The sequence below is a fragment of the Gopherus evgoodei genome, chromosome 2 (genome assembly GCF_007399415.2).
Source record: "Gopherus evgoodei ecotype Sinaloan lineage chromosome 2, rGopEvg1_v1.p, whole genome shotgun sequence".
Taxonomy (NCBI): Eukaryota; Metazoa; Chordata; order Testudines; family Testudinidae; genus Gopherus; species Gopherus evgoodei.
The window spans coordinates 231,864,657-231,892,584 of record NC_044323.1 but is presented as its reverse complement, the minus strand read 5'-3'; the positions used below and the strand labels follow the sequence as shown (position 1 = coordinate 231,892,584).

Below are 27,928 nucleotides of genomic sequence, written 5' to 3'. Positions count from 1 at the left end.
TTCCGTTACGCTTGTCACACAGCACTGTGCTGTGGCCTCTGTCTGTCATAGCCTGGAAATTTTTTCTAATGCTTTGTGATTTCGTCTTCTGTAATGGAGCTCTGATAGAACAAATTTGTCTCTCCATACAGCGATCAGATCCAGTATCTCCCGTACGGTCCATACTGGAGCTCTTTTTGGATTTGGGACTGCATCACCACCCGTGCTGATCAGCGCTCCACGCTGGGCAAACAGGAAATGAAATTCAAAAGTTCACGGGGCTTTTCCTGTCTACCTGGCCAGTACATCCAAATTCAGATCGCTTTCCAGAGCGGTCACAATGGTGCACTGTGGGATACCGCCTGGAGGCCAATATCGTTGATTTGCGGCCACACTAACCCTAATCCGATATGGCAATACCGATTTCAGCGCTACTTCTCTCGTTGGGGAGGAGTACAGAAACCAATTTAAAGAGCCCTTTACATCGATATAAAGGGCCTCGTTGTATGGACGGGTGCAGGGTTAGATTGGTTTAACGCTGCTAAATTCGGTTTAAACACGTAGTGTAGACCAGGCCTTAGAGTAATGTTAATTGTAGTAGTTTCCCTTGGTAATGCCTTCACTGGGGTTTAAACATTGTCCTTTGTTTTGGGGAGCGAACTCCACGTGCAGTCCATGTGAAGGAGCTTAGCGTGATCTGCATATTGCTTAATAAACAGACTCTCGTGGCCTTGGGACCTTTATCTGAAGCAGCACCTGCTTGGGTAGGCCATGCATTCTGCTTTGGTACCAAAGCCCTCATTGGTTTGGAGATTACCCTTGAGCTCTGAGAATGCTGCTGCTTCACATTTTGGAGCGGGTGCCTCTCTGAAGAAACAGGAGCTGTTTTCCATAAACTGTGCTGAGGAAAAGGTTGCATAAGACCCAATTAGACTCTTCTTGGTCATGGAGTGACTCTTCTGCCTCCCCAGAAAAGCATAGACTGGCATGGAGTTGGTGCTGGTGTGCAGGGTGTTGTGGGGTCCCTTTAGCCCTTCACTGGTACCAAGTAGGGAGGTTAGAAACCCTGTACCACCAACTCTTGTTCCAGCTTCTCAACTCAGTGGATGCCTGGTACTGATGAGGGACATGCCAGTACCAACAGTTTCCATGTTGGGTGGTTTACCATATAGCTACACACTTATTCTGCCTTTTGGTTCTGATCGCTTGGATTCAGGACTTTGCCAGGCTGCATCAGCTATAGCCCCGTGAATTGAACGAGCCACTGAACTATTAGTCTATTAGTACTGCTCCCCAGTCTATTAGTACTGCTCCCCAGTATTCCCCTTTCACAGGGGAACCTTGCTGCAGTCGGCACTGCAAATGCTTCTGTGCTGACTTTCACTATCATCGATATTGGTACCACAGACAGTCCCATACCACTGTTTGCTTCAGGACCAGTGCTGCTTCTGACATCAGCATACTCAGGACTGATGGTACTACTTCCATCAGCAGCACTGCTTCCGCCTTGTTTGGGATGACAGATGAGACAGACCTGCTACGCACTCCCTCTGGTCTTTCTCCACCCTTGTCTCTGAGATCCCAAGACTTCTCTGTGTCTGAATTTGGGTGTCCTCCTTCCGCTCTCTGTCACCTGACCAGTATTGAGGGTTATTGATGGACCGTTACAGGTACCAGGATTGGCATGCATCTTGTGGTCAGGTTGGAGGTACCTTGTCTGGTGTGTAGTGGCCACCAATACCGTATCCACATCAACGGCCTCCATAGAATCTGTGGGACGCTCCTCAGTCGCAGGTATCCCACTTGTCATCTTTCTGGAAGGCAAGATTGTCAGCTGGGTTTGCAGAGATGACCAATCTGCCACAAGCCCTGGTGTCATAAACAGCTAGTTACAGGTTCATGCGTCTTTTACCTGTAAAGGGTTAAGAAGCTCAGTAAACCTGGCTGACACCTGACCAGAGGACCAATGGGGGGACAAGATACTTTCAAATCTTGGTGGAGGGAAGTCTTTGTTTGTGCTCTTTGCTTTGGGTGTTGTTCACTCTTGGGACTAGGAGGGACCAGACGTCAATCCAGGCTCTCCAAATCTCTCTGAATCAGTCTCTCATGTTTCAAAATTGTAAGTAACAGCCAGGGAAGGCGGATTAGTTTTATTTTTGTTTTCTCAACTTGTAAATGTACCTTTTTTGCTGAGAGGATTTTACCTCTGCTTGCTGTAAATTTGAACCTAAGGCTAGAGGGGGTTCTTCTAGGCTATATAAATCTGATTGCCCTGTCAAGTATTTTCCATCCTGATTTTACAGAGATGATGTTTTTACTTTTCTTTCTTTAATTAAAAGCTTTCTTTTTAAGAACCTGATTGATTTTTCCTTGTTTTAAGATCCAAGGGGATTGGATCTGGACTCACCAGGGATTGGTGGGGGGAAATAAGGAGGGATGGTTAATTTCTCCTTGTTTTAAGATCCAAGGGGTTTGGATCTGTGTTCGCCAGGGAATTGGTAAAGCCTTTCAAGGCAACCCAGGGAGGGGAAGGTTTTGAGGGGGACAAGAAGTGATCCAGACACTAAAAGTTCTGGATGGTGGCAGAATTACCAGATCTAAGCTAGTAATTAAGTTTAGCAGTATCCATGCAGGTCCTCACATCTGTACCCTAAAGTTCAGATTAGGGAAGGAACCTTGACGCCAGGCATGGAAATGCTGCTCCCTGCAGAGCCTCCAGAGTTGTCCCGTCTGAATCCATGAGCTCTGGAACAGAATCCAGCTTTGGTACAGTTAAGATGATGATGTGCTGCCTCTCTTGTCCTTACCTTCAGTACTAGAGGATTTTAAGACATACCAAGATTTATTGCAGCATATAGCTGTTCCAGTCTGTATCCAGGTAGAGTTCTTGGAAGAGAACATCCGCAAATTGGTAGAGTTGCCTTCCCTATCAGTGATGCACGTTGGCTTCAGTACCACTTGTGGCTAAGTGCTTGGAAAAGCACTGTTTCATTCCATACAGAGTTTTTGAGGAGTTTTACTGCTGTCTGGCCTCAAATTTCCTAGTTGTAACTACATTGAATGATGGAGCCCAGCAGGGCTGGTTCACGTTCACCCCCAAGGATAGGAACTCTGAGTGGTTGGACCTCATGGGCGGAAAGATTTATAGCTCTTCCTTATAAATATGAATTGCTAACCAGCAAGCCTTGCTATCCAAGTATGACTTCAGCTGGATAGTTGGATCAGAGTTTGTAGACCAGCTGCCTAAAGCTTTGCAAGAGGAGTTTTGGGCATTTGTCACTGAGGGTTGCTTGGTAGCTAAGACATCTTTGCAGTCCACACTAGATATGGCCTCTGCAGTTGTCATGACCAGGGCTTCCTGTCTGTGGAATTCTGGCATTGCCCCGATGTCCAGGCAGCCATTGAAGATTTGCCCTTTGACAGCCGAAAACGGCTCTCCGGTGAAACATATGAGACTCTGCTCTCTTTCAAGGGCTATCATTTGGTCCTTCAGAGTGTATGTGCTGGCGGTGCAGAGGCACTACTATGATGATCAACAGTGGCGGCAGCAGTATCATCATCAGTGCATGCTTGGACAGCCTTTCCCTCCTCCGAGGCAATGTGATTACCCCAGAAAGAATGATAGATCTCATAGAAGAAAGCAGTTGGGCTTAAGGTTCGAATAGTCCAAGCACCCATTTTGACTCCTTGGTTCATAGCACTGTTGTAATTTGTTGCTTCTCTCACCTCATCTGTGCCCTTTGGGGAAAGGCTGGCTTGCTTTCACAATGCTTTAGGCTCCCTCACCACCAATGGCTGGATCCTAAGCACTATCTTATCAGTTATGCTATCAATTTCCTCTTCAAACCACCTCCCCATCTTTCCTCCCCTGTCTCTCTTTAGGGACGCCTATCATGAGATATTGCTTCTCAAGCAGGTCTCTTTTTCTTCTGGCTTTGGGAGCAGTGGAGAAGGTACTTCCCAGTATCCATATGCAAGGGTGGCATAAGACCCACCCTCAACCTTTGCAGCATCAACAGATATATCCAGTATGGGAGGTTCTGAATGGTCACTCTATTGACCTTGCATGGTCTCAAAACAATGGGTTTGCTGCTCTGAACCCCTACTTTTCATGTGGTGATTTTGCCTAGCCAGAGAGAGTTCCTTGAGTTTGTTGTGGTAGAACATCCCCAGAGTTTTTACTAAATGTGTGGTGGTTGTTGGGCATATCTCACAAGGAGGGGAATTCACATCTTGGCAGATCCAGGGGGGAAGTTCTTGCTCATGATGGTACCACACTGAACTTGTTTGACCCATCAGGGTCTCATCCTGAACACTGGAAAGTCAGTGTTGGCTACCACTCAGAAAATTGAATTCATTGGGACACTGTTAACATTTTACATCCCTAAAAATCTAACTAGTAAGCATTAGTGTTACCAGTTAATCTGCCTTAATTGTTAACCCCAGAACCGTCCAGAGCAGCCCTGTGCTGGCCAGCTGGCCCTTTAATTGGTTAACTGTTTCAACTAAATATTTTTCAATAGTTTAAACAGTTAACTTTTTAAATGATATTTACATCCCTAGTAGATTTCATTTCCTCAAGAGCATTTCTGCTGACTGTTTGCAGCCTCCACAACAGTTTAGATGTCTCTCAGGTGCTTGGACCACATGTCCATTTGCACACAGGTGGTCCAGTGTACAAGATTGTGTATTCGCCCCCTTCAAATATGACTTAGGACAGTCTGCTGTCCTACTGTTCATCCTCTAGACAGGATAGTTCATCTCTGTTCGCTGGTCCTGGATACCTTGCAATGGTGGATACTTCCACAGAATGTTTACCAAGGTCTGTTTGGCTCTTGCCAGCCAAGTTGATTATTACTGACTCTCCCTGATGGATTGGAGGGGAGGGGGGCACCTGGTATCGCTGAAAGTACAGGGATGGGTTGGAGCGGGGGGCCTCACTACATATCGGCGTGCTAGAGCTTCGGGCCATATGCAGTGCATGTCACACCTTTTTCGGCACTGCCTTGAAGACTCAGTGGTTCACATACTCACTGAGAATACCGCTGCGATGTATTATGTGAACAGGGGAGTACACTCCAGGTTGCTCTGCGTAGAAGAGAACATTACTCTGATAGCCATTCACTTACTGGGTTTCAGAATAATCTCGTGTACCATCTTGCCAGGTATTTTTTCCTAAGTCATGAAAGGTCCTTGAAGACACGTATTCACTGGGACAACAAGAAATGTTATTGGTTCTGCTCTCGAGAGGGCCTCAGTCCAGGCTCCCAGTCCAAGGTTTTCTATCTCAGTCCAGGTCATTCCCTGGGTCATACTCAAACTCAAGGCTGGCTCATTCTTATTGACCCAGCCTAGCTGAAATAGTGGTGGTGGTTCTCTGTTCTTCTCTTGCTGTCTGTTCAGCCTCCCATACTGCTGCCTCTCCATCTCAACCTACTAATTTGGAATCATGGCTACACCTTGCATCCTGAGCTCAGATACCTATATTTCATGGCGTAACTGCTGCATGGTTGAGTGAGGAGGAAGAACAGTGTTTGGCAGCTGTTTGGTGCGAAGGAACTGAGGGAGGGTTGGGGCAGCACCACCTTATGTAGCCAGGGGAGGGAGTACAGGTAGGAGACGCGTGTGCCACCCCTTTATGGGTACTGTTAAGTAATATGTCTGGCTCTGGTGCGCTGGGTGTGCATACACCTAGGTGGAATACATGGCTGCATCACATCTTGAAGAACCAGTTATATTAAGTAACCATTTCTTCTATTAGAAAAATACTAACTACGAGTGTCAAACTACTTCTTAGAAACATGATAGGCAGCTTATAACCTTAATGTTCTATCACGGAGAGCTTGTGTGTATATGTACGCACAGTTTCTTACACTTTTGTTGTCCTATTCAAAAGTAATTTAAATAGTATCTTAAATCTGTTTCTGTTATGAAGCAGACTTTTACTGTAGGGTAACAGACAATTAATAAACTTAATTCTGCATTGTTATACTCATTTTTTGTAAATCTATCAACTTGACTTAGAATAATTTCCTGGCTTGCTGATACTAAAGATCTACAAATTTAATATTTCTCTTCCTTATGTATTTACAACTTTAAGTGATGCTTTAGGATTTAATTGTTTTGGTCTGTGAATTGAAAAGCAATTTTAAGTGTACCTACTATGTGTGTGTGCGCACACTTTTTTTCAAAATTTGATAGATGTAACACTGTTAAAGTCCACCATTAATAATGAAGCAATTAGGGTGGATAAAAGAAAAACTTAAAAAAAGCAGATTTTAAAAAAATTAAATGCATATTTTAAAAAAGAAATATATTAAAATTGAGTTTGAAATTGATAGCCTATATTACTCTGAACTCACTATGATCCATTAAAATAGTTTAAATTAAGCATTTAAACAAATAAGTAGTACACTGGCTGAAATTTTTAAAGAAAGTCAAAGCACTGAACTAATGGATGTTGCTGTGTACGCTCCGGGGACCAGAATTGGAAGTGCTAAACCAACTTTTGACAGCATCAGCCTCTCCTCCAGGAGCAGAGAGAATATTTTCTTTCTTTCAGTTTTTATTCAATGAGTTCAGTTCACTGACAAGGTCATTCAGAGTTAAGAAACTGATAGGTAATTGAAAAAACAGGAAAGGTATTTTTTGCCTTCTTCTAATCAATAAGTAAAAACTAGGTCTGAGAGCATGAGATCTACTAGTTTTAACATCTTCATGGCTCTGGTGACCAGAAACTATCAGTGCAGGGAAGAAAATCTAAGGGGGGGAAAAGGAGCTGAGCACTGGCATCTTCTGAGATAATATTAAAGGCACAATTTCAAACTGAATTTGAAGGAAAGATGGGAAGAATAGTAAGGGGCCAATATGGCCTCATCAGGAACCCTTTAGGAACCTGAAAATCGTATGGAATCTGACAAAAAGTGCGAACATGGACAGATTGCTGAGGAGGCTTACAAAGGAAATAGCATAAGCATGTTAGGAGAAAATCAGAAAGGCTAAGGCAGAAAATGAGTTGCACCAAGGAAAAGACAGTAAGAAGTTCTATTAAATAAATTAGAAACAAGGGAAAAACACGGAAATTGTAGGTCCACTACTGAGCAAGGAAGGAGAGCTAATAATTAATAATATCAAGACGGCTGAGATGTTTAATGCCTGTTTTACTTCAGTCTTCACTAAGAAGTTTAATGCTGATCAGGTGTTCCACACAGTTTTAACAACAAGGTGAAAGGAACACAAGTTGGAATAAAGAATAGGTTTAAGAATATTTTGATAAGTTAAATGTATTCATTTGAAATTTTAAATCTGCAATACAAGTTCTACCTTTTTTTTTTTTTTTAACTGTCCCTCTTCCCCCATTAACAAAGTTAATGCTGAAAGCCTAATGGTTAATACCCAAGAAAAAATCTTTATATATACTTGATGAAAATTCTATTTATTTTTTTTTTATAAATCTCTAACATTACAAAATCTAGAAAGGAACAGCTTAAGGATGGAGCCTCCTCCATAGTGCCGTATACTCTTCTAGCATGCTGACTTGCACTGCTTACCCTTGCATAACTTTCTACTAGAGGAGAATGTTATCAACAGAGCAATGCTGGCACTCAACAAATCTCCAAAACATCATTAGAAAAGTAAGAACTTAACACTAGTAGTTCAGTCACTGTATATGCAAGCAGTATCTACTTTTGTGCTGTTTTTTAATGTAAAATAGATTACCTTGGCTAAATCTTATAGAACTGTCCAACATCATATGATGAAAATATTTTTCAAAACTGTTTGCTTCAGTGAAAAGTATTACGTAATCCTCTTTTTATACTGACTTTCATCAATAGCTTTTTTTTAACTGAATCGACTTTATAGTTTCTGTAACAAGATATATGCATTTTAGTGGGAAGAAAGAAAGAAAAACTTGTTTGTTCAACATTAACTAGTCTGGACTGATCACCGATTTTATTTTTTTTAAATCCTAGAAACATAATGGAAGTTGTAATAAATGACCTTCACTTATCCTAAACTTAAGTTAATGGTCTCATTCTATGTAATTATTGGAAACAGGTAATCAGTACCAATGTTAAATCTGTCCACGCAGCTCAAACACTTGTCCAAGTCTTCATATCACTTTTGGATTACCGTGTCCTCCTTACTGATTTCTATGATGCTACATTCCCCCTTGCAAAATACAGCATTAATGATTCTCTTCCTCGTACATTCTGAATGCCATTTTCTCATTAGAACCTTTTACCATGGCTCCTTCTGCATCATTTTATCAAATTCAGACTTCCACTTTCACCTTCAGGGTCTTTTGCTGTCCTCTCTTAACTGCCCTTTGTGTGTGTTTTACACTCACTCTTGCATACAGTCTGTAATTAGACTATAGGATAGTGATTATTTTTTTTTTGCTGTTTGTACAGCCTCTCATATGACATGGTCCCAATCTTGGTTTTAGGTAGAGCTGGTTGAAATCTGGAATCTCCATTCTGCAGGAAGTTCCAAAATGGGGTGGGGGGTATCCTGCTTTAGAACAAAAAGTATACATTCAGAAATTTCCTGCAGAAGGCAAAATAATTTTTTTAAACAACTAACAAAATCATCCAAAGCCCAAGATTTGGTGGTGATGAGGGACTTCAACTATCCAGATATATGTTGGGAAAATAACACCGCGGGGCACAGACTATCCAATAAGTTCCTGGACTGCATTGCAGACAACTTTTTATTTCAGAAGGTTGAAAAAGCTACTAGGGGGAAGCTGTTCTAGACTTGATTTTAACAGATAGGGAGGAATTCATTGAGAATTTGAAAGTAGAAGGAAGCTTGAGTGAAAGTGATCATGAAATCATAGTTTGCAACTCTAAGGGTAGAAGGTTGGGGTGAGCCAGGGGTTGGCAGGGTAAATCCTGTGATGGGAGAGGGCACAAGAAAGTCTAGGCTCCCTGCTGAAAGCCCTTGGTTCTCTGAGGCTCAGAAGGTGGTGTGGGGCCTGGGAGGGAAATGCCAGTTACTAGAACTTTCTGGTTGGTAAAATTCTGGATAACATTGTTTTTACTGTAGGTATCTTTGCAAATACGGTATTACTGCCTTGCAGAATATAAACATACTTACTCTACTTTTATTGATAAGAAACCGTAATTCCTAAAATACAATTGCAAATAATTCACAACATTAGAGAGGAAAATAAGGTGTTAATGGGAGATGCCGCTTATTAAATGATAATAGTAATTCAGGAAAAAATACGTGTAGAGAAACCATAATCAACTAATTTTAAAAATCAGATCATCTACCAACTATAAATTTCTTCAAAGCCCCTTATTTTTGTTAAAGAAGGCATAACCAAACACAAATTTTAAAATCTTTGCATCTACTCTGACTTGGCAGTGCTCACTGAATACAACTTGTGATTCAAAATAGGAAGGGAATTCAAATAATAGAGAAAAGAGACAGAATAGGTGGTGGAGACAATGGCCATATAATGGGGACCAGTTAAGGTAATTACTGTGTATAGTCTATCTCACACGGATAGCTGAAAATGCTGTTTTGACAACTATAAACATACACTATGATTCAGTGTTTCTCAGATGCGGCCACAGCCTCGTGGGCAGTGATTGAGGCGTGGAGAGAGGGCGGGTGGAAGCTGCAGAGCCACAAATGCCAAACATCTGTGAAGAGTTCCCCACCTTCCCAGGAGTGGTGAGGTTCAGGCTTCTGGCTACAGCTCTGGGGTGATGGGCTCTGTTCTCTGGCCATGCAGCAACAGGCTCCATTCTATGGCTGCAGGGTTTGGGCTCTGGCCCTGTCCAGGGTCACCACCTCATCGCCTCTGGCCCCTGCTGCCTCCCCTGGCCCACTCTGCTTCCCTACCCATCTCCCAATCCAAGGCTTAAATTTGTCCTCCAGTTTACCAGGGCTGAACAAGTCTGTTACAAATATCACTTTTCACTGCCTCCTAGCTAGCAAGACTGCTGGTATGAAAAAGTGATATTAACAGAGAAATATCACTTTTAATAGAAACAGACTCGCTAGCTAGCAGTCACTATAAAAAAAAAAAGCAAGCAAAAAACATAAGAACATGCAAAGCACTGCATTTGTGTTTCCATTCTGTTTAGATTCAGTAAAGAATGCAGACAACTGTGTGTTGTTTTATTATTGAGTCGGCAAAAAACCATACATAAATAATTACACTGATTTGGACCTGTATATGAACATATTTATTTGTTTTTCCTAAAGTTAGTCAAGTATTTTAGGAACAATTGTCAGAGCGGCCACCAGCAAAACCTTGGACTGGGAGCCCCCATTCACCCAACAAAGCTTTTGTATTAGGCCATGTCTACATCTAAAATTTTGCAGCGCTGGTTGTTACAGCTGTATTAGTACAGCTGTAGAGGGCCAGCGCTGCAGAGTGGCCACACTTACAGCAACCAGCGCTGCAAGTGGTGTTAGATGTGGCCACACTGCAGCGCTGTTGGGCGGCTTCAAGGGGGGTTCCGGGACCGAGAGAGCAAACCGGGAAAGGAAACCAGCTTCGCCGCGGTTTGCTCTCTCGGTCCCGGAGCCAGCCAGCAAACCGCAGGAAGGAGACCTGCTTGCTCGGGGTTCCGGGACCGAGAGAGCAAACGGGAACGCCGCGGTTTGCTCTCTCGGTCCCGGAGCCAGCCAGCAAACCGCGGGGAAGGAGACCTGCTTGCTCGGTGTTCCGGGACCGAGAGAGCAAACCGGGAACGCCGCGGTTTGCTCTCGTCGTCCCCGGAGCCCAGCCAGCAAACCGCAGGGAAGGAGACCTGCTTGCTCGGGGTTCCGGGACCGAGAGAGCAAACCGGGAACGCCGCGGTTTGCTCTCTCGGTCCCGAGCCAGCCAGCAAACCGCAGGGAAGGAGACCTGCTTGCTCGTGGTTTCCGGGACCGAGAGAGCAAACCGGAACAGCCGCGGTTTTGCTCTCTCGGTCCCGGAGCCAGCCAGCAAACCGCGGGAAGGAGACCTGCTTGCTCTGGTTCCGGGCCGAGAGAGCAAACCGCGGCGAAGCTGGTTTCCTTTCCCGTTTGTCTCTCTCGGTCCCGGAACCCCGGAGCAAGCAGGTCTCCTTCCCTGCGGTTTGCTGGCTGGCTCCTGGACCGAGAGAGCAAACCGCGGCGTTCCCGGTTTGCTCTCTCGTCCCGGAACCCGAGCAAGCAGGTCTCCTTCCCTGCGGTTTGCTGGCTGGCTCCGGGACCGAGGAGCAAACCGGGAAAGGAAACCAGCTTGATTACCAGAGGCTTCCTCCTTCCACGGAGGTCAAGAAAAGCGCTGGTGAGTGTCTACATTGCATTACCAGCGCTGGATCACCAGCGCTGGATCCTCTACACCCGATAACAAAACGGGAGTACGGCCAGCGCTGCAAACAGGGAGTTGCAGCGCTGGTGATGCCCTGCAGATGTGGACACTCTCAAAGTTGCAGCGCTGTAACTCCCTCACCAGCGCTGCAACTTTCTGATGTAGACAAGCCCTCAGATTTCCTCCCACAAGGAGTTTACAAATCAAGAGCTTATTGCCATATTTGGTGATTTTAAAAAATAAATGGCCATATCCCTGTCTATAGTATAGTACTGTTGTTGGTAAATTACCTGCCTTGTTTTTTCAGCATAGGGAAGACATTGTGACCTAAAGAGAGCTTTTGAGGATGAAGGACATTAAGGATTAAATATGCGGAATGTAGCATTGTCACAATTATCTAATTTTTCTATCAGAGCATCACTGTGGATGTTGGTTACCACTGAATCGGTTTAGTTTTAAATGATAACAGCTGTGTGCAGGTTTTCAGAACCGGAAAGAAGGTGAAGGATGCCTCTATATTTGATTATGTCACATTATTTTAGAAATATTATGCTTCTAGAGCAGGGGTCTCAAACTCAAATGACTATGAGGGCCACATGAGGGCTAGTTTCATTGGCCCAAGGGCTGCATCACTGACACATCCCCCCTCGCTGCCTCCAGCCCTGCCCCCACTCCACCCTTCCATGAGGCCCCTCCTCTTCTCATCCCTTCCTTGCTCCTATTCCTACCCCTTTCCTGAGTCCCCACCCCAGCTCCGTCTCCTCCCTGCCCCCAGAATGTGCATGAGGGGTGTGGCAGGGGCTCAGGGCAGGGAGTTGAGGTGCAGCAGGGGGCTCAGGGCAGGGAGTTGGGCTGCAGGAGGGGTGTGGGATGCGACACGGGGCTCAGGGCAGGGAGTTTGGGTGCACCAGCAGGTTGGTTTCGGGTTCAGGCAGGGGCTCAGGGCAGGGGATTGGGGTGCAGGAAGAGGTGTGGGAATACAGTAGGGGGCTCAGGGCATGGGGTGTGGGGTGCAGCAGGGGGTTCCGGGCAGGGAGTTGAGGTGCAGGCAGGGGGCTCAGGTTATGGGGTTGGGGTGTGGGGTGCAGCAGGGGGTTGAGGAGCAGAGAGGGAGTTGGGGTGCAGAAGGGTGTGGGATGCAGCAGGGGGCTCAGGGCACGGGGTTGGGGTGTGAGATGCGGGGTGCAGGCAGGGAGCTTAGGGCAGGGGTGTGGGATGCAGGCAGGGGGCTCAAGGCAGGGAGTTGAGGGACAGGGTGTAGGAGGGCTTCAGGCTCTGGGGTGGCAGCGACGCACACCGGGGCCAGCAGCCAGCCAAGGACCTTCTGGGAAGTAGCTGGAACCATGTCCCTGGGGGAGGGGGACGCAGGGCTCCGCGTGTTGCTTGACGCGCCTCCAGATTACCTCCCCTGAAGTTCCCATTGGCCGCGGTTCCCCTCCCTCCCGCCGCAGGGACGTCAGGGAGCAGCGCGGGCTGGTTGGTGGGCAGCAGGAAATGGCCCCGTGGGCCGTGTGTTTGAGACCCCTGTTCTAGAGAGATGATGTGGTTACCCTTGGTAAAATCAACATGGGCTTTGTAGGAAAATGCTCATTTAATAAGTTTAAAAAAACTAACAACTGTGTGTGTGTGTGTGTGTGTGGTGTGTGTGTGTGTGTGTGTGTTGTGTGGTGTGTGTGTGTGTGTGTGTGTGGCGCGCGCGCACGCTGCTGAGTTTGAGAAGTCATTTTGGAACTGAAGTCAATGTTCATTCTTTTTTGCTAATGCAAAATGGCTACTAGCCCTGACCCAATTTAAGAATGCTAGAGGCAAAGTTGAGGTGCAGTTGAAATACTCAGAGAATAAATATGAATTCCTGGAGGTTCTTAGTAGTCATGTTTAAGAGATTTTTTCATTTGTAGTTTTTTAGCTGTGTTTTATCCTTAATGTGGACAGCAACAAGTTTCAAGTAAACTACTCAGGATGTTAGGAAAAAGTGTATGTGCCAAACAAAGTAAGTTTCTTGGGTGAAGGCTAGCTTGAAAAATGCTACACAGACAGATTCTGGGTTCAGACTTTTGTTTTAGTTTGTACTGCTGGATCTAATGCCCTTACAACTTGGGCATTGAGGCATGACTTACTACAAAAAATACAGCAGCACAGTTTGTTCTGTTTCATTTGCCTGGTATGTTTGGTGTTTAGGGATTAAGGGAGGAGAAAGGACCAACTATCCAGAATGCTTTGTTAAGAGGAGGAGTAAATTTGATTGTCGCCAGCACTGGATTTCCTTATGAGTGCTTAAAAGCCTGTAGCTTGTGAAGATTGCTCTAAAAATAGCTTTGGAGAAGAGTTTGCAGTCAGGTCCAGTTTCAGGTTCTAGCTGAGTTAGCTTTATTAAACTTTTTTGTGTGTGTGCGCCACTGTTGCAAGACTAGATTGAGGGTAACTCGTTCCTTATTCCTCTTGGATGTTGATTTTGGACTCCAATATACTTTTTTTATCCATGGATAGGGACACTAACGCCATGACTGAAGATTCAGTATAATTCTAACCTTTGACAGAAACTAACCAAAAAAAAATGTGTAATTGTCCTTTGGCTGTGTCTGTTTTTTGTGCTCAACAGAATAACCGGCTTATTGTAGTATGTGGGTGCTTTGGATTCAGTTTACTATTTTGCTCTCCATTGCAAACTGTTTAATTTTGCTATTTAAATGAATTCTGAAGTAGAGATCTTTTTTCCTAGGTTTATGGCAGGTGGTCAGTCATACTATGCTAAAAAAATAAGTTGAGTATTCCTATTGAAATGGGAAGGTTGCACTTGAACATGCTGTTTGTTTGTTTGTTTTTATATACTTATTTATTTGAAGTAGAGCAAATTTCTGAGCATATTAAGAACCATAGGTAAATGAAGAAATTTGTTCCCACATAACCTCTTTATTCATAGAAACCAGTCATAACAAGTAGCTTAATATTTGTTGTTGAAGAGTATTATGCAGTTCAAGACACTTATGATATCTGTATAAAGACATATGGCAGGGTAAGCAAAGGCTTTCCAGATATGGAAACTGACCTACTTTCTACATAGCTGATATGTGCAGAGAAAGGACTTCAAAGTTGAATTAACATCCTGGAATGAGTTCAAATCCAGAGTTAGTATTCCTTAATGGTTAGTTAGCGTTTAGCTGTGACTCTTTGTATATATGTTTGCCTCTGAAAACGGTGAATGAATCTTATGGTGACTAATTTAACATTTGCTTTAAAAAAAAAATTGGTGCAAGTAGAGCAGGTCTGTTTTTGTTTGAGTTCCCTATAGCAAAATTGTTCAAAGCACTTAGAGGTTGGGAGTCAAAGCTTGCAAATTGAAGCTACACTTGTAACAGATGATGTCTGTGTTGTAGGATCTGATTCTGCGAGACTTGGATAAAACTATTTTAGAAATGGAAGTGTGCAGCAGTAATATTAGGTTACTTATTTAATTAAAAAAAACTGTATTATTTAGATGTCCTGTCTTGTTGCTCTGTGGTACCACAGTCCTTTTTCCAGAGACAAATAGTGGTAAAGAAAATGCCACACAGGAAAAGAGTATAGATGTGTAAAATAGAATCATGCTATTTGCTTATGCAAATACAAATAGTTTTCTTTAATAATACAATATAAGATCTTTGTCACAGACTTCTTTTAAAACACCCATTTAATATAAACTCTTATGAAACATAGTTGTGATTTATGTTCTTGTAAGAGCTGGATGTGCTTATAAAATGGCGTATTTATCTATGCTCTCTGTAAACATGCAGTAACTTCTTAGCCAGGGCATTTTTATGTGATTTGTAATATTTGCTGAATATATTACAACACGTCGTTTATCTTTGCCTGTAACCTTCCCTTGTGAATTTAACCAGTAATCACGAGTGTATTGAACTATACTCATATGTCCAAGCATGAGGTTAAACTGTCTTAATCTTTTTCTAAAGATTATTGGAAACACCATACTAGGGGAATGTTATGGTTAGAATGTCAAAGAAACAGAATTCTATACTTGATTTTTTCTTTTATAATCTGTGCTTCTAGGATCAATATTAAATAGATTTTTTTCCATTATAAATATTGCAATAACAACTGAGCTAAGGCAGCTATTTTTGGGACTGTCTTTACTCTGCATATAACACCATGAATATGGTGAAGGGTTAGCTTAGTATATTTGTGATCCTGACAACAAGGAGGGACTGGAAGTCCTTCTGCGCTGACTTCCCCTCTGTCCCCTGTCACTCTGTCATGTAAGTCAGCTAAAGAGGCTACCACTATCCCTACTTCCTCTACCCTTATCTAGGGCTACTACCTTTTAGTATGAGAGATAACTTGTGAACATTTAGGTCTAGTTTTGCCTAATTAATCCTACTAAAGGTGGCAAACAAATATTTGATTAGACTTAATATGATAATACTGATATTAAACACAAATCTTAATCACAGTACATTAATGATGCTTAAATATTCCTTGTATTTGAAAAACGCATAACATATCTTTTTAATTCGGCAAAGATTTGGCCTAAACTATTTGGGTTAACTGTATTGTCTGGCAACCTTTGAAAAGTTGAGCTATTACAGTAACTTAGCTGCTGTATTGTTTGATTATAATACCCTTTTTGTAAAGTTTTTGCTTTTCCCAGTGGGCTTGAAGTGCATGCATGTTACACATCTAAATAATCACTAGTTCCTTTTCCTTCTAATTAATCGTATTGGCTGACTCCCTTCACCTGTGAGAAAATCCAGGAAAAAATTTGATTATTCTGTTTATTCATTTTATTTGTTTATAATGTGGTGTGTGTTCTTGTAAAACAGTGTTCATCTATTTTGGTATTTTTACTTTTAAAAAAAAAATTTGAGCTTTCTTATTTTTAGCTGGATTTTTTTCATTGTAACTTTAATGTCTCCAAGAAACACCTTGAAGGTTAAGATATTCTCCAAATACATCAAGTGCATTGATGAATTCTGTGCTTTCAGGACCATAGTTCAGACGAATGAAAGCTGTTAATGGATGTTGCTTCAAATAGGGATGTAACTATCAGTTAATAAGTTAACCAGTTAAAATTATATCCTTTAACCAGTTAACTGTTAACCAAGGTCCCTCCAGCTGGCTTGGCGCAGCGGGGACTGGGGGTCCCTCTGGCTGACCTGGTGCGGCAGGGGCAGAGGTTAGCGATTTAAGGTCAGTTAATGGTAGGCTATTGCTTAGGGTTAGGGTATTACATGTCTAGCTTCAAATAGTCATTTTTCTGGAGTTGTTCTGAGAAGTCTGCTAGCTATGCTTTCTCTTCCACAGAAAAATTGAACTTTGGTTAGTCAGTATTGGAGTTCTCCTCGGTACTTTTATCCAGGTTGATTCCCCACCCCCAAATGCTTTACTTTTAACCATTTTGGGCAGAAATTGAGTCCTTGAACGGGCTGATTGATTCAAAGTAGGATCTTGGGTTGCTGAGTGGCACTTTTTATGAGCCTCCCAAAAGGGTTTAAATCTGTGTTAAGGCATATTCAGTTTTAGGAGGTTCTAGCTTCCTTCATGGAAGTGACCTACTCCTTCCATTAATTATGCCTAAATTACTTCTGCTTAGCATGTTAGCTGAAATACTGTCTTCAGTTTCAAATTTGTGCTCTGGATACATTAAGGTCTATAATTACTCTTTAAACCTGCATTAACTGAGTCTTAACTCAGCAATGCAAGGAGTAGGTTGTTCTCTGCTTGCTTAGATTGTGTCTGCAAGATTAAGACTGGAGAGCAAGGACTATCTGTTTGATACTTCTGTGAGCAAGTGGGTGGGGAGTAGGAATAGCACTGGGTCTCCCATCATTTGCCAGCACGAATTGTTGGCTAGGTACACAGCAGGAAGTAAACTGCTGTATGAACATGTTTGAAGTAACCTTTTCCCTAGAGCAAGGGGGAAGCAGAGGAGAAATTTTGATGCTCTGAGTCACATTTCTTTCTCTTCCCTTAATAAAGGAAAGCTCTTACCAGATTGTAATTTTACAGTTTAGCCCTTTGAGTTGGGTACATAATACACTAACGCTGTTTTTAACATGAAGGCTTTAGAAACTTTTGGCAAATGGATAAAATCCATCATTTGCCTCATCCTTTTTGAGTAGTAGAGACAGGAGCAACAAGGTGTCTGAGTTCCAGATCAAAACCTGTAATATGTTCTAGCATTTGAGCTCCATCTACACACGTGACGATGGGGTGTGTTTTTTTTAAAATGTTACCTCAGTCAATTTATCTTAACTAGATTGAAGATCCCCTTTAAACCAGTGTAGATCTGATTTAACACTCTTAGATCCTTTGATCTGGTCATATTGTCACTTTGGTGGGAGCCTAGGAAATAATACAACCAATTTAAACCATCTAAAAGGATTTCAACTGTGTATATGCTGGCATTAAGGGGGTGCATGTTCAATCACGTTAGCTTCACTCATTTAAAAAACACACTTTTTTTGCCTGTATATGCAAACCCTGGATGTCTATTACAATTACTACTAATAATAAAGGAGATAATAGTAGTGAAAGTAACTTAAACCTGGTCTAAAACTTATGTTAAACTATCGATGTCACTTTTGGGGTTAAGACCACTTAAGCCCTGGTACTGAGCCCAGAGAACTGCGAGGTCAACAGATGAATTTTTCTGTCAACCTAGCTACTGCCTTTCCAGGGGGTGGATTTAGTACAGTGATTGGGGAAAACCCCTTTCTGTTGCTGTCGGAAATGTCTACATTGTAATGCTATAGTGGCATAGCTGCAGCTGTAGTGCTTGTAGTGTAAACAGCCGTACAAAGGTTGTTGAGCACTTTGTACTACTGAAACATCATTCTAAAATAGTTTTTACTTGCACAGTGTGTAAAAACATGCATACTTTTATAATAAAATATTATGCCTTCTAATAGTAATCCAGTTTCCATGTTTACATATCTTTCTTTAACAGAGACAAAGCATGGAGGAAACAAGAATGGGAAGAAAGAAGGCCTCTCTAGAAGCTCATTTTTCACCTGGTTTATGGTAATAGCACTGCTGGGAGTTTGGACATCAGTAGCAGTTGTTTGGTTTGAACTTGTAGATTATGAAGAAGTTCTAGGTAAGAACTTTCATGTCTTAATATGTATAATTTAGTACGTCAGAAAATGTGTTACGTGAATCTTCATTCATTTAATAGAAGCATTTTCCAATTTCAGGAAGAAAGATTAACTTAATCTTGCCTTCAGATAGATGGGAGCACATCACCAATTTGTAAATTAACTATTGCACATACATTTGCAAGTGTATTATTTTTACAAGATAAATGTCAGTGGACTCCCGGTATGATAGGATACATACTGTGCTTTGTGTATAATGTTTAAAATTCACAGTTCCAATAGTGTTTAAAAAAACAACAACAAAACTTCATATTTGTTAGAAACTAAGAAATCTGTCTAGTGTTCACCTGACATTACACATGCAGATGCTTTGTTAGTTTGTCCTTGATCTTTGATGCAGGTGAATCTAGGAGAATATTATACTTAAACTGTAAGGTTCAAGCATCTGATTTAAAACCTGATCAGGGTCTGATGATGCAAATAATGTTTTTTGTATTTTTACCATGCATGCAGCCAAAGCAAAGGACTTCCGTTATAACTTGTCAGAGGTACTGCAAGGTAGGCTATTGGGAAACAAATTTCCTTCACTCTCCCTGGGATTAAAATCTTATGCTAATCGTATTCTGCTTTACCCTTTATTTAAACTTTTAAAAAAAATTGTTTCTTTCCTTCAGTCATCATTCAAATGAAAAACTCCAGCATTCTATTATTTCTAACTTTTCTTCCTATTCTTGGAGAAAATGCAATTCTTCTTTACTAGCTGAATGTTACAGAATTTCTAACAATGTACTTTAACCTGAAAATCAACAGCAATAATTTCAATTTCATTGTTGCAACAGAATAGTGATGGTTTACTTAGTCTACTCTGAACCTGTTCCTGGAATTCAGCTTCCACCAAACTGTCTTATTTTCTAAACTGTATTTTAGTTTATTAAAATATTTTCTGTAGGATTGTTTTTGTGGAGAACAGGAAATAATGGTTAACATTTTTTTTGTTTTTGTTTTTTGTAGAAATTTTGCCACAGTTTTAGTGGTTGGTGATAGTTCTTTCCTCAAGGGAAAAAAGCAATGGCATGCTCACGATAAACTGATAAGCTATAAGAACCTCTAAATTTTACAACTCCTCCCCATGATCTTACAGCATTGTGAGTCAGGCTTGAGTTTTGCCATGATATTGAGATATATCGAAAACTAATTAAGCATTAAATGACCTACTAATTCATTTGTTGATCCCAGGAAACATCTACTTTTAGCTGACATAGTTTTGGGTAATACTTTATTTTCTAAAAGAGACTACATTCCCCTGAGTGTTAACTCTATGGCTGCTAGAGCTACTATGGCTGAAATAAAAGAAAAGCAAGACCTCTAATGTTTTGATCATGTATTAAAAATCCTTACTGATTAAGGCAGCTACCATTTATGACATGTTGCTTTTGCTTATCCATGTATACCAGGGCTCATGACTAGTGATGATGATAAGCCCTGGATGATGATTAATTTCTTAGCTATAGTAAACTTATGCAGGCATTGGTGAAATGTCTGTGAATTCTTTCCCACTTTTCGTGGGATATAGGCTGCGTCTGTTCTATTAACCCAATACTGAAACCAGTCTACCATAATTTTAACTGTCCAATAACATTTTTAAATATGGGAAGTGTCTAGAATAGCAGTCAGTATGAAGAAAGAAAAAAGAAATGGTGATTATATGTGCATAAATTTGGTTGATTATACCCTTTCAGATTGCTCATTACACGGCTAGCTTTGAATTTAGTACATTCAGATAAAGTGCACAATTTCTAATTGAATTATATACTTGCTATTGTGTGTGACAGACTAAAGAAATTATGCATTGAAATAGGTATCGACTTATACTCCAGTAAGAATCATATTTAGAGAATGTGTTGTACTCAGTATGGTTTTGCTGTTTTCTGTGTGACCTAAAATTGAGTTAGACAGAGAGAGGCTAAATTATTAATATTAATATATAAATATATTTACCACCATCTGTATATAATGAACACACGTTGAACATATTACTTTGGAAGCATTTTACTCAAGTCCTTCATCCTTATCCCTTCTTTTTTGCATTTTAGGCAAGCTTGGGATATATGATGCTGATGGAGATGGAGATTTTGATGTGGAAGATGCCAAAGTTTTGCTAGGCAAGTACACACACAACTTTTTGGATTACAATCTGAAGGCTGTGTTATACAGATTTCAGTATTTCATATGACTTTGTCTTAGTTTATGACATTAAGTGATTAAATTGAGAAATACCCTAAAAATATAATTCTTTTCATGAAAATTGTAGGAACTCCTTTTTCCTCCTAATACCTTTACAAAGTAGGTAGAATTATTTAGTACCTCACATTGCTTGACTTCAAAATCATCAGGCCTCAAAGTATTCATTTATCACTATACCAAGAATTTTTTTAATTGATTATTTTATGTAAGACGACCCAGTACTTCAAATGCTCACAGTATTACAGCATTCTGCAAACGTATCTCAGGTCCATTGTAAATCAGGTTGTAGCAGAAATAACTAATTATTATGTACATGCTTTCAATACATTAAAAGTATAAGCATTTTGCATTTATTTTCTGTCGTCCCTCAGAGGGATAATGAAAGCTCCAAAGATCCTTTGCCCTTCAAAGGTCTTGCATAACATTGACTGTCCGTTTGATATAGAAAAAGCCTAGTCTAGGCTTCCTCTGGAGCACACCAACATTATTCCATTTGTGGCTAGAGAATATTTTTTCTTGTACTCACCTGGAATTTTAGGGGAGATATTTCTAAAACATAAACTTCAGATACTACTCATGTCAATGCACTACATTAAGACCTCTGGACCACCATGTCTCAAACTGGATCAAGACTTGCACAGTTATTTCATATGTAGCTGAAAATAAGTTCCATGTTGGGCTTTCCATGTTGGGTTTTGACTTTAGTTTTTTCTTTTGTTCAAATTAAGCCATTCAGAGTTCTAGGGACTTATATAAATGTTACCAATAAAAACAATACATACACTGTTTGGACTGATGTCCAAACTAAATCTTTCTGAATCTCTCTCACAATTCCCTTCCACTCTATTATAGCAACATTGATTGTTAAAGTCTTTTTAAAGAAGTAGATAGGGAGCCTGAATAGAGGGAAATACGGAGCAATATATTGATATCAAACTCACCTTACTGTTGAAACTAAAGAGAAAATAATTTGTGTTCTTGATTAGGAAACTTTGAAAAATTGTTACTCAGTGTACAAAGCTATCATCAAATGGAATTGGAAAGAGTAACTGAAAAATTTTCAATTCAATGTCCTGAAATTACCTTCACTGTTTAAATCTTGATGGTGCATCATTGCAAAATATTACATAAGAACAGCCATACTGGGTCAGACCAAAGGTCCATCTAGCTCAGTATACTGTCTTGCGACAGTGGCTAATGCAAGGTGCTTTAGAGGGAATGAACAGAATAGGCAATCATCAAGTGATCCATCCCCTGTTGCCCATTCCCAGCTTCTGGCAAGCAGAGGCTAGGGACACCATCCCTACCCACCCTGGCTAATAGCCATTGATGGACCTATCCTCCATGATTTGTCTAGTTATTTTTTGAACCCAGTTATAGTCTTGGCTTTCACAACATCCTCTGGCAAAGTGTTACACAGGTTGACTGTGTGTTGTGTGAAGAATTACTTCCTTTTGTTTTTAAACCTGCTGCTTATTAATTTCATTTGGTGACCTCTACTTCTTGTGTTATGTGTTGATGCCACACTTCAGTGCAAACTTCCAGTGTAGAATCAGGACATTGTGCCTACTCTCTGGATGGCCATTTAGTGCTGCCTCCAAGCCAAGCATCTTTGTTCTTCAGTCTATTTGTTTAGCTCTTCTGTATAGGGAGAGAACTCCTGAGATCAGAGCTACATTCGATCTGCTGAAGATCAGGCAGAGCAAGAAGAATTCTAATCAACCCTATAACTATGGGGGCTCTGTGTGTCTGTAGAGCTACAGATTGGGAGCTGTCACTGAACATTACACATGCTTGTATTTTATCTTGTTTTCTGTCAACTTGTGATAAACTCTTAACATTTTTTTTCCCGTAATCATTCTGCAAATCTGAATTTTCTCTTGGTGTGTATATATATGACAGTACTCTGACTATTGCTTTTCATGCCAGTCTCATTCTGGCTGCAGAGCTAGTAGCAAGATACATGTGTTGCTCTTTGATACATCTCCACTTTTACAGAACCTGATATGACTGGGGATTCTGCCAGTTATGTGACACTGTTTCTATAATAAACTCACATTCCCATGTGCAAAAACATAAATAGTCTCCTTTAAATTTGTTATAAAACGTCACAGATTAGTTACTTCCCCCCCTGTAAATACCAGTTTTGAAATATAATTTTACGGTTACAATAATATGTTCTGGAGGATAGGGAAAAATAATTGGTGGTTTTAAGAAGTTCTGTTGCAGATTAATACACAAACTTTAGGAATTAAAAAGTAAAACTCGTCAAGCGATGAGTCCATAGTATGATTTTAATTGCAGTTACATTTTAGGAAAGAAATGGATTGTAGCCAAGGGACTTTGTTCTGTTTATCTATTTATAGAAGGTTATGTGTATAGTACCGTATATATACATAGTGCTCTAAAGACAAGTAAAAGACATGACCATGTCCTAAGAAACGTGCTATCTAAAATTAAATCTGTGAAGCTAATGAAGAAACATGTATTAAGGCTACTTCATCTGGCTGAGTGTAACTATTTAAGCACTTGCCTGTTGTGACTATTTTACTACGTATCTTGTGTGACTTTGATTAGAATTTTTTTTCTTTTTGTCAAAGGATATCTTTTGTGGTGCATACATCTGTGGGAATACAATATTAAGAGATTGTTTGTTTGTTTCCGTGCTAATTTAATAGTATATAATGAGAAGATCTTTACTGCATAATATTTAATGCTTATAAACCATATATTTCTTTCTGCTCTTTAACTGGCCTTTAAAGTAGGAGAGAAACCACTGATCTTTAAAATCCCCAACATCCACTTCCAGTAATACTGTAGCTGCTAGCAGGAGGTTTAAAATTTGTTTTAGTTAACTTAATTATAAATATAGTTTACATTTTCTAAATAGTGAAAAGTGTTTATCAACAGTGTGCTTTCAAGAGGCTCAAAAGGAGTGTAGGTTTTTATTGCAGGGGTGTGATAAGTAGTTGATTTGATATACCGTCTGCTACAATATTTATGTACACTGGAACATGAGGAGATTGCCGTATTAACCTTAAATTTAGTTTGTATTGATTTTGGACCCTATTCCTCTTCTTGTTGAAGTTATTGACTTCAGTTAGAGCAAAGTTGGGTGTTTGGGTAATACCCTTCATACATATGAAGCAGTAGTGTGTGGGTGAGCAGAGAACTTTTATCTTTCTGCCCAAACAAAACGGCTATTTGGGTTTTTAAGTTCAGTCCCTGAACTGTATATACTTCTCTGATGCCATCAGTTGTAGGCCCTCATTTTCAGGCTGAATTGATTTAAATTTTTGGGGATCTTTGGAAGATGCATAAAAAAGACATATTGGAGATGGCCTACAACTACTGCATGAAGCATTGGATTTGCACTGGTGTAAATGAAGGCAGAATTTTGGTCCTCAAAACTTATTTTTGAAAGTTTAAGCAAATATAAATTCCTGCATTATTTTGGGCTGGAGTAAATAAACGTGTGGCTAATTTAAATCTTTATTGGATTTCTCCATGTGTGTTACAATTTTTTTGTTTTTACAAATTAGTGAAAAGCATCATGTTTTAAGTTGCCAAACCATGCAGTAAACAAAGTAATCAAGAATAGATAATAGCTTTTATAATCCTGCTATTTTTTTCTTTGTAATGTTATGCACCCTTTTAAAAATCTATTCCCTTTTTTGGTCTAAGACAGACACTTTAGGATTCTCTAGGATGGTTTTCATGTAGGCAATGTATATTAGCTTGGCTTTGGGATTTTTTTTATTTTAAGACTAAAAAAAGTGCTTTTGGCAGTCTTTTTCAAGTTCACCACTAATTGCCTGGTTATCTCTTGTATTTTTCCTTTATTGTTAGAACATATGATTGCTGGCTTCTTTCTAGTAGTACAGAGCCAGAGCAGTGGTTTCTATATACAAAAAATGTAAAATCATTGTTTGTATTATAGCTCCGAGAGACCCCACTTAGATCAAGCTCCTATTGTGCATGGTATTGTGCAAACATAGTAAGTCGTCACCTCAAAAGAGTTTACAGTCTGTACACTTGTAATTTTGATTTCTTTTAGTAGCTCTCCACTGCTCTGCCAGCCCCAGCTCATACTGTTTTTGTTTTAAAATGAATAAATATACTTTTTTGACATAATTTAGCTACAGAATAAAAAAAATCTACATTATTTCTGGTGCCTGTGGATCGGATCATGTCTTGTGTTGCATCCTCAGCATGCCAGCGGGGGAATTGTCAAGCAAGTACAAAAAAAAATACAGGAACTCCTCACTTAGTCATCCTGGTTTACGTTTTGATGTTAAGTTGCTGATCAATTAGGGAACACGCTTGTTTAAAGTTGTGAAATGCTCCCTTTTAAAGTCATCGGGCAGCCACCTGTTTTGTCCACTGCTTGCAGGAAGAGCAGCCTGTTGCAGCTAGCTGGTGGGTGGGTGGAACTGGCACTCCTCCATCAGCTCCCCCTATCAACTCCCCACTCCCTAAGTTCCCTGTGAAGGAGCTATCCCTCCCCCCACTGCCATGTGCTGCTCCTGCCCTCTGCCTTGGAGCTGCTCCCAGAGACTCCTGCTCGCTGTATAGGGGGGAGAGGGGAAGAAGGGGGCTAATGTCAAGGTGTCCCCCCCTACCCCTGCTCCTGCATCCCGCTTACCCCATCTTCCATAGAGCAGGGGGGACAGGGCAGACAGAGGGAGCTTCTAGGCAGTAGCTGTGGATCTCAGGTCTCAGCAAGCTGATTTAATTAACAAAGCAGTGTACTTAAAGGGGAAATGCGCATTTTTTGTCTCACACAGGGTGTCTCTCTGTCTGCCCTCCTCCCCTTTCTTGCTGCCTTGTTGAGAGTTAACCCTTGAGGGCTCAGTCAATTGCTAGTTCATTTAGTAGTAAGGCATTCCCTGGGAAATATCCCACCCTCTGACTCCTCCACCTCAACTAAGCTTCACAATCATCATCACTGTGTACCAGTATTAAATTGTTTGTTTAAAACTTACTCTGTCTGTCTGGTGAAAACAAGTACCTGGAACCTAACCCCCTCATTTACATTAATTCTTATGGGGAAATTGGATTTGCTTAACATTGTTTTGCTTAAAGTCGCATTTTTCAGGAACATAACTACAACGTTAAGTGAGGAGTTACTGTACACTATAGTGCCATAGAAAAGTGAGGTAGAAAGGATGGATAGAAAACAAGAACAAGCAAAATTCTTGATACACCCCTCTATATAAGCTGGAATGGGCAGAATAACTCCAGCAGCTTGATCAGACCGGTGGATATTGACTACGAGCAAATTTTACCCTTTTCTAGTGACAAACTTTTGTTTAAAATACACAGCTGTTAAACCAAATATTGTTCTCGGATATTATCATAGAGATTTAATAATTATGAGTGCTACAGTTTGATTACCTTAAATTGGATTTGATGGTTCTAAGCAGGGATGCTTAGTTTCTTCTTTGAGTGCTTGCTCATGTCAATTCCATGTTAGGTGTGTGCATGCCCATGTGCACAGCTGCCGGAGATTTTTTCCAAATAGTATCTATAGTGCTGGGTGTAGTGCCCCCTGGAATCCTGCGCACCTGCATCACTATAAGGGACAGTGCCATCCCCATGCCCTCTCAGTTCCTTTTTACCGCCCATGACAGTTGCTGGAATGGCCTTCTCTCTTGCACTTGCTAGTGTTCCTAGTGGATTTTTGATCTCCGTTTCATGTTATAGTTACCTATTCATTCTTAGTTGTCAGATTAGTTAGTATAGATAGTGGTCCCATCATGGAACGTTGTCCCAGGACCTTCTCCCATACTGCAGAAGGATAAGAAAGCAGTGGTGGGAGCCAGAGCTGGGACCCATGCCGCACCACTTGTCCCTCCTGAGCTGCATTCAGGAGCATCTCAGGGCTCTGAGCCCAGTGAGGGCAGCAGTCAGGACTTGCACCTGAGAGCCCCTTTGACACCGGTGGCATTTCATGTGGCAAGGGACCTGATGGCCCCCCCATGCCACCCACATTGCAAGACTAACCTTTAACTTCAGAGTCAGTGAAGGTGGCTTCCACAGTAGGCAGTCGCTGGCTTCTCAATCCCAGACTCCTCAGCATTCTCCATCTCAGCACTGATTCCCACCTTCCCAGTATCAGTCTCTGGAATCACGATGACAGTCTTCTTCCCTCCGGTGTCTCCCCCCATCGTAGCTGGCAGGGGGAAGCACTGACATCCCCGCCCATGGTCTCTGAGGGAGGAGTCCATCTTGGAATTGGAAAGAGAATCCATCCCCTGGCCACAGATACACCATTTGGCCTATACACTGGGTTTCAGGATTGTTCCTGCAGTGGGCACCTGACCATCAGGGCAGTAGCCAACACACTGCAAATATTGGTACCCATAGGGGTTCTGCCTGATGCCAGGACCCCACTCCCATCAGTCATCCACATCTTAGAGGCGAGTCCCAGTGCCCCCTGTGCAGTTGCGCTTGTCTGACTCAGACTCCAGTGCCGGTACTGAGGCTCCAGCAATGGTTCCAGAGGCAGCTACCCCAGTTACAGAAGAGGTTCCAGCCCCTTCCATAGCATTAGCATTGTCCTCATCATCCCCAGATGAGGTGGTGGCTGGTCCTGCCCACCCACTCCTATTGGACAACTTTCAGGCTCACCACGAGCTCCTTAGGTCATCTCGAATTTGGAGCCAGAAGTGGAGCGGAAGGAGGCCACAGACAGCCTTTTGGGTATTCTGGCTGCAGCACCCCCTCTAAGGTTGTGCTATCAGTCCATGAAGGGGTGCTGAAACTAGTCAAAGCACTCTGGCAGACCCTGTCATCTCTGCTCCCAGCATCAAAAAGGGCAGAGAAAAAGCATCATGTCCTGACCTAGGATTAAGAATACATGTACTTTCATCCACTGCCTGGGTCCTGCTGGTGTCTGCTGTAAATAAGTGGGAGAAACTGGATCAGACAAGCACCACACCTAAAAACATGGACACAAGAAGGCTGGACTTGTTTGGAAGAAAAATGTATTCCATCACCAGCCTCCAGCTCGGGCTCTCCAACCATCAGGCATTGCTAGGGAGATATAGATATAATATCCGGGACTCCGTGATGAAATTTCAAGATTCCTTGCCTCTGGATTTGAGGCAAGAATTCCTGGCCATTGTGGACTCGGTGGCCAGTTCAGTGGCCTCGGCAGTGTCTGTGTGGCACAGCTCATGGTTGCAGTGCTCTCTTCTCCAGAAGTGCAGCAGTCAGTCAAAGACCTCCCCATTAAGGGCAATGCCCTGTTCTCTGAGCTGACAGATCCCAATCTGTATGGGCTGAAAGACTCAAGGCTATACTGCGA

At 41.6% G+C, this 27,928-nt stretch overlaps 1 protein-coding gene across 3 annotated transcripts in view; it reads left to right on the top strand.

Moving 5' to 3' along the window:
* Positions 1-27,928, top strand: part of ASPH (aspartate beta-hydroxylase) — a 211,246-nt gene that overhangs the window by 18,946 nt on the left and 164,372 nt on the right. For 2 of the 3 annotated variants that reach the window (XM_030553157.1, XM_030553158.1), the window contains 3 exons: positions 18,225-18,374; positions 18,886-18,930; positions 20,466-20,534. In XM_030553157.1, the coding sequence (XP_030409017.1) occupies positions 18,225-18,374; positions 18,886-18,930; positions 20,466-20,534 (264 nt within the window). Of the gene's footprint in view, positions 1-13,555; positions 13,798-18,221; positions 18,375-18,885; positions 18,931-20,465; positions 20,535-27,928 lie in introns of those variants that run through there. The other variant, XM_030553156.1, reaches the window with a different exon arrangement.